Below are 12132 nucleotides of genomic sequence, written 5' to 3' on the forward strand. Positions count from 1 at the left end.
TCCTGCTGTCTGTGAGTACAACAGTTTAAAACCCAAAGCGCTGTATGAGGTGAAAGGGGCCTGTCCAGCACCGAGTGTGGTTATACACTCAGGAACAATCACGGCCGTAACGACTTCGTCAGCCTCCGAGCACCACCAAAGACTTTATAAGCATTTCCCTTTCATCAAAGCTCAGCCTGTGCGTGAGGCTACAGCAGGATCACAGCTACAGCACACGACACCGGCAAATCCTACTCACTGCATGCAAACACAGGTTTGGATCGCAAGAAAATTATACACGTCCTTGTTAAAATAAGCTGAGCAGGAGCCACTGAGCAGCCCAACGCCCACATCACAACCCTCTGGAGGTGAATCTAAGTTCGGGAGAGAATTGAAGAGGTTGGCATATTTTTCCATCCTTGCTGATGCACCCTCATTCTTGGCCCGTGTAACTGGATAGTTGGAGAGTTTTACCACCACGGCTACAGTGCTCTCCGCTTCCCCAGGTAACACAAATATCCCCACACAGCACGGCACAGCACTAACTGCTCATTCGCATTTTTGCATTGCACCCACTGTGACTTACAAAGAGCAAAACAGCTTCACCAGACTGAAACCAAAGCATGCAAACTGTTTCTTTCCCCATTTCCTTCTCCCTACTATTGCACTGGTCAAAAACGATTCTAGGAACAGTTCCCGTGACAGGAAAATCCAGGTTAAATAGGTAAGAAAAAATATTTATAACTAAGCTCAAGGACTTATTGCAAAAAAATCTGTCTTTCTGCCGCAAGTCCTGCAGCTTGTGTATCCCTCTTTTTCTCCTTCTCATTCACCAACACAATACTAACCATAGCTGAAAAAAACAAATAGAAACATAGAGATATAAATCAAATGGAATAAAACTTTTAAAAATTAACACATTCAACACATTCAAAGCAGACCTCAAGAGTGTATTTTGAGTAAACATTGTCTGTTAAGCTTGCTTGGGTGCATAAAGCTACACAGTTCAGGATTAATAATATGAAGATTACTTAGTCTATAAAAAATTAAAAGTTCAAGCTACAAGCATGTATCTATCCTATTGTGCATAAGTGAATATAGTCTACTTCCTTTAGTCTCACCTGGCTATTACTTAGTTCAGACTTACTATTTAGTAGCACTTCAAGTGTCCTGTTGCACATAAACAGAACTGACATCGTAAGTTACTCTTTGAGTCAACAGTACTTTTGAGAGATCTTGTAAACTCAGGACAGTATATTCTCTTTTAAGGATGTAACAAGTTCAACTGACAGTGCCCTTTCCTGATCAGAAATTCTAACGCTGTTCTAAAAAGATTGTCTGTCAATTTATTTCTCCCAGAGATCTCAAAATTAATAAATATATTTTAAAGCTACCTGTTGAGGCAGCCAGACTTCAGCTGCAAGGGTAAATTCACTCAGCATGACCTCTCATTGCTTCTGCAGCATCTTCAGAAAGAGACAGTTCATGCAGCAGATGATGTGCCTACAGAGGAGCGATTTTCTCTTTTTTCCCTTGCCAGTCCAAAATATTCCAGCTGTACATGAAGGCTCGTTGCCAGCCTGGGGGGTTATTTCTTATTGAGGCATTGCCCTTCAATATTCAGCGCCTAATTGCATTAGCTCAACTTCTTTACAAGTGTTTATCCATCCCTTAAAATCTTCCTTAGCTTCTCGCTGTCCTCTTGTTATTTCAACACACAGAAGTGAACGGGACAACTCCAGCACACCAAAGCCACAGAAAGGATGGCAGCCTTTTTCACCAACCTAGCCAGATCTGGAGGTACCTACCAACACAAGAACTTCTAATTCAGAGCACTGCTCGCAAAAGTTAAATTTGATGGGGGAAAAAAAAAAAAAAAGCCAAAAAAAAAGCCAAACCCAGCCACATGTCCTCTCCGAGCAGCTACTTTTTTTTCTGTTCAGTCTATGTTTGGTGCTAAGATGGACCAGGCTTTCTGTAGCCAACAATCTTCTGCCTGTAAGCAGTACTTTGTAACGCAAACACCAAATATCGGAGCAATGCAGTCTACTCACTTTCAAGCCTAACACTAGTCTTCCCAAATACTTCTGCCAAGCTTCTGCCTTGAAGTAACCGCTTCCAGATTCCTCTTCCTGCAGATTTCCTAACTTCGTTACTTACCGGCTTCTACTGCTAAAGCTTGTTTTGCTTCCTGCATCTGTTCTTTCTGTGCCTTTGTCCATGGTACTTCCTTTAGATTTTTTAAAGCAGCCTATCAACATAGCATCTTCCAGAGCTGTATTAACACCACTTGCATTTTTGTAACTCTTACGACCAGAGAACACAAAGTGGACTATAAATTCCAACAACTGTGGCCTTATAATGTCATGCTTATAGCTATCCCAAGATTTTACTGATGCTGCTCAGGAAAAGCTTTAAAATCTCTCTGAAAACCACTGATACTTCCAGGAAATAGGTTTACTATCCTGCTTACTTATCTTTGGTGACTGAGAACGATATCATCTGCTTTACAAAATTTTAAATTACATAATGAATGTGATATTCAAATCCAAGACAAAAGTCTGATGGTCTCACTGCAACTATATTATAACTCCATAAACATTACACCATTTTGAATTTTCTCTTAAAATTGTGCTCATTTTCATGATCATGCTAACAACATGAGCATGCTAACAAGCTAACAACTGGTCTTTACGCTGATTTTTTTCTTCTCTTAAGGTTAGGGATCACATTAGGGATTCAAGTTCCATTTGCAGAACCTATACCTGTGGAAACACTTGCTTTTGCAGTATTTCAGATTTGTGCCATGCTACAGTAGTTAACAGCTCTTCAAAGTGCTGACAAATGACTTTTGTAATGATTAAAATAACCATGTTGCTCTTTCTGAAATGTGATATTCTAACTTCATCTGATAGTAAAGGACCTTTCAAATGCAAAGCAATGAATAAAGTCACCACCAGCTTCCCGACTGTCCTGGATTTCCCTCTACTACCAACACTTTTCATGTTGCATGGGCCAGTCTCTGAGATCCAAAGCAACAAGACAGCAGCAAGAAGTTTTTATCTGAGAAACAGAACCTGCTTTCAGTCGGGAATCAACAGGCAGTGCAGGGATATGCAGTTTTCCAAATGACTTTATACACACACGGCAAACAGCAGCAGAGGAAATTCCTGATTTGCCACCAGAGCCAACTGATGCATAGACCTACTTCAGGACAGCCCTGCATCACCTTGGGCTACACCTAAAAGTGAAGGTTAGAATATGGTTCATAGTAAAGTTAACAGCAAAACCATCCCCTAGCAACTAATAGATGAGGACTTCAATTACAGCAGTTATCACGAGCTCCTACTGATTCACTGACTACAGTTGGACACCAGGACAAGTTGTCTGGGAAGCTGCCTTGGCTGTCCTGCCAGGTGTTGCTGCAGTGCCCCAAGTGTGTGATTCGCCAAGTTTTCTAGAGCTCCTCAATCGACATTCATTCATTAGCGAATACAATGAGCTGATACATTTAAAAAATTAACTTGGTGTCCCAATATTTCAATGAATCCACAAAAGTAAAGTCAAGGAAAAACAGAGGACAAAGCTAGATAAGTCCTCAACATCTCCAAATGGTGCAATGAAGTTGGCAGCAGAGTCAAAATCTCCAGGGGTTCACTGTACCAGATGCAAGAAGTCTGAGGTTGCTGTGGCTGATAATGACAGCTCCTGCCTTATTCACATAGGTAAAGCCTCTAATACTTAATCATCTGCAATTCAAAATGAATAAAAAAAACCCCCATGCCTCCAAAAGCTCAGGTTCTGTTTCATTGTTTTTAAATTAACAGCAAAAAGCAAAATGATGCTCTTCACATTTTTATACTTAATTCCTTGCATCTGTCTCCTCCACCTTCAGACTGAAGAAATCACCCCTTATTTTTAGCTATAGCCTGCAGAGTCACTGACAAGCTTCCGCTCCTTTTCTGGACTTCCAGAAGGAAGAAAGATCACAGGAGCAAGGCAATGCAATCAGTCACACCAGGACAGTTTCTTGATCCTTTGAAAGTGACAAATGGCTAGGATCCTACCTAGAATCTGACATCTGCCACAAGCCCATAATATGATTTGGCTTGTGGAGATGTTGCGAGCGCAAGTGAGATTCGTTACTTGCTCCTACACCAACCTATGAGGTAACACAAGATTTCACTTCTATCTCCTGATGCAAAGTCAAAACGCAGTCAGTGCTCTTGCCAATACAGAAGGGAGCTGGACTGCTCAGACCTGGGAGGGGACATGTGCCTGGGCTGTTCGTAAGGTCCAAAACCTCATTCACTGAATTTCTTGCTTACCTGATCTTTATAACAATTTAAATGTAAGGAGTCAGCTCTTCATTTTAACAAAACGCACAATGTATCATACTGCCAGCATCAGCTAATACAGTTGTTCTAAGGACCGGCTTCTGAAAAGGTTTCTTTGTAAGTGCTTGATTTCCTGAGATCACTTTTCAGTCATAATCCAGCTATCAAACCACCCTGTAAGGTGACACCCCTGGCCAAGCTTCTGCCTTGAAGTAACCGCTTCCAGATTCCTCTTCCTGCAGATTTCCTAACTTCGTTACTTACCGGCTTCTACTGCTAAAGCTTGTTTTGCTTCCTGCATCTGTTCTTTCTGTGCCTTTGTCCATGGTACTTCCTTTAGATTTTTTAAAGCAGCCTATCAACATAGCATCTTCCAGAGCTGTATTAACACCACTTGCATTTTTGTAACTCTTACGACCAGAGAACACAAAGTGGACTATAAATTCCAACAACTGTGGCCTTATAATGTCATGCTTATAGCTATCCCAAGATTTTACTGATGCTGCTCAGGAAAAGCTTTAAAATCTCTCTGAAAACCACTGATACTTCCAGGAAATAGGTTTACTATCCTGCTTACTTATCTTTGGTGACTGAGAACGATATCATCTGCTTTACAAAATTTTAAATTACATAATGAATGTGATATTCAAATCCAAGACAAAAGTCTGATGGTCTCACTGCAACTATATTATAACTCCATAAACATTACACCATTTTGAATTTTCTCTTAAAATTGTGCTCATTTTCATGATCATGCTAACAACATGAGCATGCTAACAAGCTAACAACTGGTCTTTACGCTGATTTTTTTCTTCTCTTAAGGTTAGGGATCACATTAGGGATTCAAGTTCCATTTGCAGAACCTATACCTGTGGAAACACTTGCTTTTGCAGTATTTCAGATTTGTGCCATGCTACAGTAGTTAACAGCTCTTCAAAGTGCTGACAAATGACTTTTGTAATGATTAAAATAACCATGTTGCTCTTTCTGAAATGTGATATTCTAACTTCATCTGATAGTAAAGGACCTTTCAAATGCAAAGCAATGAATAAAGTCACCACCAGCTTCCCGACTGTCCTGGATTTCCCTCTACTACCAACACTTTTCATGTTGCATGGGCCAGTCTCTGAGATCCAAAGCAACAAGACAGCAGCAAGAAGTTTTTATCTGAGAAACAGAACCTGCTTTCAGTCGGGAATCAACAGGCAGTGCAGGGATATGCAGTTTTCCAAATGACTTTATACACACACGGCAAACAGCAGCAGAGGAAATTCCTGATTTGCCACCAGAGCCAACTGATGCATAGACCTACTTCAGGACAGCCCTGCATCACCTTGGGCTACACCTAAAAGTGAAGGTTAGAATATGGTTCATAGTAAAGTTAACAGCAAAACCATCCCCTAGCAACTAATAGATGAGGACTTCAATTACAGCAGTTATCACGAGCTCCTACTGATTCACTGACTACAGTTGGACACCAGGACAAGTTGTCTGGGAAGCTGCCTTGGCTGTCCTGCCAGGTGTTGCTGCAGTGCCCCAAGTGTGTGATTCGCCAAGTTTTCTAGAGCTCCTCAATCGACATTCATTCATTAGCGAATACAATGAGCTGATACATTTAAAAAATTAACTTGGTGTCCCAATATTTCAATGAATCCACAAAAGTAAAGTCAAGGAAAAACAGAGGACAAAGCTAGATAAGTCCTCAACATCTCCAAATGGTGCAATGAAGTTGGCAGCAGAGTCAAAATCTCCAGGGGTTCACTGTACCAGATGCAAGAAGTCTGAGGTTGCTGTGGCTGATAATGACAGCTCCTGCCTTATTCACATAGGTAAAGCCTCTAATACTTAATCATCTGCAATTCAAAATGAATAAAAAAAACCCCCATGCCTCCAAAAGCTCAGGTTCTGTTTCATTGTTTTTAAATTAACAGCAAAAAGCAAAATGATGCTCTTCACATTTTTATACTTAATTCCTTGCATCTGTCTCCTCCACCTTCAGACTGAAGAAATCACCCCTTATTTTTAGCTATAGCCTGCAGAGTCACTGACAAGCTTCCGCTCCTTTTCTGGACTTCCAGAAGGAAGAAAGATCACAGGAGCAAGGCAATGCAATCAGTCACACCAGGACAGTTTCTTGATCCTTTGAAAGTGACAAATGGCTAGGATCCTACCTAGAATCTGACATCTGCCACAAGCCCATAATATGATTTGGCTTGTGGAGATGTTGCGAGCGCAAGTGAGATTCGTTACTTGCTCCTACACCAACCTATGAGGTAACACAAGATTTCACTTCTATCTCCTGATGCAAAGTCAAAACGCAGTCAGTGCTCTTGCCAATACAGAAGGGAGCTGGACTGCTCAGACCTGGGAGGGGACATGTGCCTGGGCTGTTCGTAAGGTCCAAAACCTCATTCACTGAATTTCTTGCTTACCTGATCTTTATAACAATTTAAATGTAAGGAGTCAGCTCTTCATTTTAACAAAACGCACAATGTATCATACTGCCAGCATCAGCTAATACAGTTGTTCTAAGGACCGGCTTCTGAAAAGGTTTCTTTGTAAGTGCTTGATTTCCTGAGATCACTTTTCAGTCATAATCCAGCTATCAAACCACCCTGTAAGGTGACACCCCTGAAGTATGACTACTTGGCTTAGAGGAAAGACCACTACCTGAAAGTTATTTCCTGACAGAGTAACCTCTTTTAGCTCTTTGTTTGCACATTACCAGAGAGGAAAACACCTGCAAAATTTGCTAAACTTGGTTTGGAGATACCAAAGCTAATCAATACAATGTTACTGCAAAACACAGAGTCCACATTCTACCTAAAACACATGTGCAAAAACCCATAAGAAGTCAGTATTACATAGCTGACTTTTGAGTGCAAAAATACCTCCCTCATCAATCCTTGCAAAAAAGTCAAAATGTCGGGCAAAAATAAAAATCCCTGTAAAATGAGTAAAATTCAGGTATTGTTTTGCTTCATAAGAAAAAGAAAAATGAGCCACACTGAGGACAGTCTTCCTCCAAATCACTAACTAGAAGGAAATCAAGTGGTGAAATTAAAATATTTTCCAATTACTAAATCTACAGAAAGTGTCAACACATTGAAACAATTAAACTGACTAAAAACCTTCCAGGAAGCTGCTAAGTCTCATATACTAGAGAACTGAGGAAAAGCAAAAGCTACTTGCACATGTCAAAATATCGAGGACTTCAAAATTGCCAAATCCTGTCAAATTTTCTTGACAGCTTGCACATACCACTTACTATTTAAGATCATGATAAAGCAGTAATAGGAATATTCACTGTTAATTCTTTCATACTCAATTAATATAAAATTGCTGGTGCTCCTTACATGAATAGAAACCCACAGAAAGCTTGCAGAAGCATTACTGCTCTCCCAAGTGATGTCAGAACAGGACGAGATTACCATTTGCTTATTTCCATAGAGAAAATGAAAAGCATCTTGTAGCCATTACATATTTACTTTATTTTACACGTACAAAGCTGTGTGCTCTAGTCATTTATTTTCCTTTGCACTGTGGGTGGAACACACAACCTTTGAATTAGATTACTTCAGTTTTCACAGCACTTGGAAAATACTTGTTACGATCCAAGTGGCTACGTGTTGCTATCAAGAAAACGTGGAACTTGAGTATTCTTTCCTGTGATGTCTGATCAGATATGCTAACAGCTTAACTCTCCACAGAAGTACATGAACTGGACTGCACTCCCATCCTTTAAGACCAGAAACTAAGCTTCAGCTCAGAACAATGAAAATATTCGTCCATTTAATTGTTATCTTTTAATGGCATTAATTCAAATATCTCAGATTATTCTGGGCAGATCCCTAGCACCGTGCTCAGGCATGTACTCTCATGAATGGTTCAGCTGTTTTATCCCTGCCCTGGAGAACCTTTCCTCTTTAACCTCAATTTGTAGGGTTTTCTTTTAGTGTATCAGGACAGGATACAACATTGGTTTAATAATTACCACTACAATTTTGATGTGAATTCTTTGTTGCCCCAGAAAAGGTGTTACTAAAAGCTTTTTAGAAGTATCTAATGTACTGAGAGAATTCTGTTTTACGGGGGTTTTTTTGCTTATATTCTTTTATTACTGAAGGCAAGACAAATAGCATTCATTGGTAGCTCATCTATACGTGTGCTCATTCCCTGAAGCCACACTCTGAGCCCCTTCTTTTTCTTACACTACTTCCAAAGCTACATAATAAGCAAGGAAAATAATGAAGCTGAACCCTTTCAATAAAGAAGCTGTTATTGTGAGAGAGAACATTTAGTGATGTTCACCACCTGCATTCATCCACACCCAAAGATTAAGAATGGATGTATGCAGCACATAATAGAAGTAAACCGCTGAAGAACAAGGAATGAAATTCTTGATGACTACCATTAGGAGACAGAACAAGTGACTTACTGGAACTGGACAGCAAGAGAGTGTATTTCTGTAAGATTGCAGTGTATTTTTAGATTTTTATATGCAACACAAGTTCTGGGAAATATCAGTATTTCTACAAGTTTGTGAATTCTCAAAAGACAAAATGCTTCTTCAATCTTGCCTAACAATTACTGTGAGCAACAGTAAAGCATAGATTCAATATTTGTCTTGTTTTGCTCTTTGATGCTATATATTCTTGAAGGGTAGTATAGAAAACACTTCAGTGTCTTATCTTAAGGGAAAAAGAAAGACCGACCTGAACTGCAAAGCAGAAGATAAAAGCCAACAACCACCAAGAAGTGAAAGAAACCCTGAGAGATAGGGAAGTAAAAGCCAAAAATGAGGGTTCTAATTGGCACTTGTTCAACTCCTAACCATCACGGGCATTTGCCAGTCATCAATACTTTGGAGGCAAAATAGTAAAACAAATGTTAAAAAAAAAAAACAATTAGTTTTATTCTAGTGTGCAGATTGTGTTCAAGTGGTTTTAGACCTGCAACTAATTAATAGCAACAGGAAGTTAAATTATTAGACAAAATTAAGAGATAAAACTTCCCATTAATATCCTGGTATTCCTTGCTTTCACAAACAGGCTTGCAGTTTGGTAACAGACAGGGCCAGCCAGATTAAAATAAAAATGGAGCTTGAGGCATTCTTAGGGGTTTTTTTTGTGTTATATAAAATCCTGTAATCTCAAACAAGAACATCAAATTCCCTCAGAGAAGTGATCATACTCGCTCCTCTTCACACATGGCATTGCAGTAGAGTTCTTCAAATGACTAGAATGGATTGCATAGTAAGATCAGTAAAAGACATCCCATAAAAACTGTGGTCATCTTGCTGGATGACACATATGACTCCTTGTCCCTTTAGTATTCTCTATCTCAGAAAGAGACAGCAAAATTAGTATCACCTCACTGAGCTACAGAAATTGTCCTGAACTTCCTTTACTGTCTGCGCACAAAAAAGATACTCTCACTGTCTTACCTAATCTTGAAAGCAGAGCACAGGCGTGTCATACATTGATTAAGAGAATTTTTAGAAAATCAATTTTTTTCCAAATGTGACAAATAAAAATATATGCGGTTAATATACTTCAGCATCTGTTTTCATATTACTGGGTCAAAAAAAAAATATCAGAATTGACAAATTTTTTCAGACACATATTGAATGCATTTCTTAGCCTAGATTGAACCAGACTATGTACTTGAGGAGAAAACAGTACCTGAAAGTGTCCTTCACCTGTTCCTTACCCTTTAATCTAAGTGTGCTTGTTTTAATTATCCTTGGCTCATTCCACCCAACTTGTGAATTAACATAGACCTTCAGATTATTAATAAATACTAGTATGACTTTTCCCTAAGGGATTTATGAAAAAATGTCTTCGCTTGAGAGGGCATTAAAATAAGGTAAAAGAATAAATTTATAAACTAGACTGCATGTGCATTACAGTCCAAACAGTCTGTAAATGAAAAATATTTGAAACTGAATCACCATAAGATGTATGTATATGAAACTTTCAGTGAATACTCAGATCCTCTGTGTCAATTCTTTGACAAAAATGATAGGGAGATCATAGAATTAATCAGTGAAAAAACAGAACTTTGCAGGAACGGAACCTAAATTAATAGAATGGGCCACCATCCACCCCACTGATCAACATGAAGGTGCTACAATGAGTGGCATACAATTAACCAGCTACACACTAAAAAGGCAGTACAACAAATCACAACCAGTTTCCAACAAAGTCAGCAACAAACTCACCTGAAGGCACTGGTACCATTACTAAGGCAACTGATACAATTATACCCTGAATTAATATATTAAAAGCAAGTCTTTTAGTAGGGGATGATGACTGGAATACATTAACATCAACAGTATTAATCGGGGTCTTGATCCATTATGCACTGTTCATCCATAATATAAAATTTTAAAACAAATATCCTTCTTAAACGGAAGATGCAGTAGCGTATTAGAGCATTCTAAGTATTTCTCAATCTTTTTATAATATATATTAAACATACACTTGACCAAGGAGTGGAACAAACGATTTGAAAATACTCAGCTCTGCCAGCAAAACATTTTTATCTACATCAGTAGATAAAGAAAAACTTGGAAAAAAAAATCATCCTGCTTCCCCATTAAATGCCAAGAATAAGAGCAAACTTTGCATGTAGGAGATGTAAAAAAAAAAAAAAAAAAATTATTTTTGCCATTGGTAAGTTTTTTAGTAGCAAACATATTTCACAATAATATTATATGCTAATTTTGCATTTCTGTCATGAGTTTTCAGCATTTTTTTGAAGCAACAGGTTAGCACATGAAATAAAAAGCCTAATTCCCTTTGAACAAAGACAGTCTTATAAAGCGTAACAACCCTTATAGGCACAAACATATCAACTGTGACAGAAAATTTACATTGTTATACAGCCCATACGAGGCTTCTCATAAGAGACCAGGCTTCATACAAATCAGACACTGTCATTATACAGCACTCCTCCAGATGTTTTCAAAACTTTGTCACATATGAGAGAGAGAGAGAGAGAGAGAGAGAGAGAGAGAGAGAGAGAGAGAGAGAGATGGACTCCGAAAAAATATAAGCAAAGGGAATTACAGAACAGTAAGAAACCATGATAAAACCCTTTCCTGAACTGTAAAATAATAGCAGTAACAAGGGAGAAAGAGAAAGGATGCTGGTTGTTTTTCCTTGAATGTTGTCACTTGCAACAGAAGTGGCCTGGATCACAGGGCAGTTTTCTTTCTAATGGCAAGGCTTCTCTACCTTGCTGTTGCTGGCTGGACATGACCAGGGTAAGATCTCCTTGTGCTCGTGGCTTGCCTTTGTCTAGCCAGGAAGGACTGTCCTGAGCCTGTACTAGCCAGTCTATCTTCTGCTGCTTTTTTATGCAGAGTCATCCCCTATGGACAAAGAGAAACTTGTCAGTGAACACCAACACGTAGCAGTGAACAATTTCACTCATTTACATTTTATTATTTCCTTTTTCATCAACATGAAGCTATTTTGAATTTCAAACACAAAGCATCAAGGATAAAGCTAAAATATTCTCCCTAATTCTTTGTGTGTTGTTGTTGTTTTCTTTTTAATTCCCCTCACAGAATCATTGTCTGGGTTTGGAGTAACTGTTGAGAAGCAGGTCTTCCAGTGCCCCAGATCTGAATGTACACTTCTCCACATAAACACACGGTAACTGGACAAGTCTTTTCAAAACTGTTTTTCTTCCCCACCCTGGCTGTCTTCAGCACTTGGAGCTAGAATTGTACTTTTCTGATGAAAGTAATTAAGGTATTGTCATCCTCTATGAAAATACCAGCTCACATGGCAGGAGCACATCTTGA

At 39.0% G+C, this 12132-nt stretch overlaps 1 protein-coding gene and 1 long non-coding RNA gene across 5 annotated transcripts in view; one reads left to right on the forward strand and one right to left on the reverse strand.

Moving 5' to 3' along the window:
• The window catches only part of HOOK3 (hook microtubule tethering protein 3), a 79119-nt gene that overhangs the window by 2663 nt on the left and 64324 nt on the right, over positions 1–12132 (reverse strand). For all 4 annotated transcript variants that reach the window (XM_035894426.1, XM_009639000.2, XM_035894425.1 and 1 more), the window contains one exon: positions 11558–11694. In XM_035894426.1, coding sequence (XP_035750319.1) covers positions 11558–11694 — 137 coding nt within the window. The remainder of the gene's footprint in view (positions 1–11557; positions 11695–12132) is intronic.
• On the forward strand, positions 7–9220 carry LOC118452299. The gene is made up of 2 exons (XR_004842037.1): positions 7–4497; positions 6939–9220. It is a non-coding gene; the product is annotated as an uncharacterized LOC118452299 (long non-coding RNA).

The sequence above is a fragment of the Egretta garzetta genome, unplaced genomic scaffold (genome assembly GCF_000687185.1).
Source record: "Egretta garzetta isolate BGI_Z169 unplaced genomic scaffold, ASM68718v1 scaffold585, whole genome shotgun sequence".
NCBI classification, from domain to species: domain Eukaryota; kingdom Metazoa; phylum Chordata; class Aves; order Pelecaniformes; family Ardeidae; genus Egretta; species Egretta garzetta.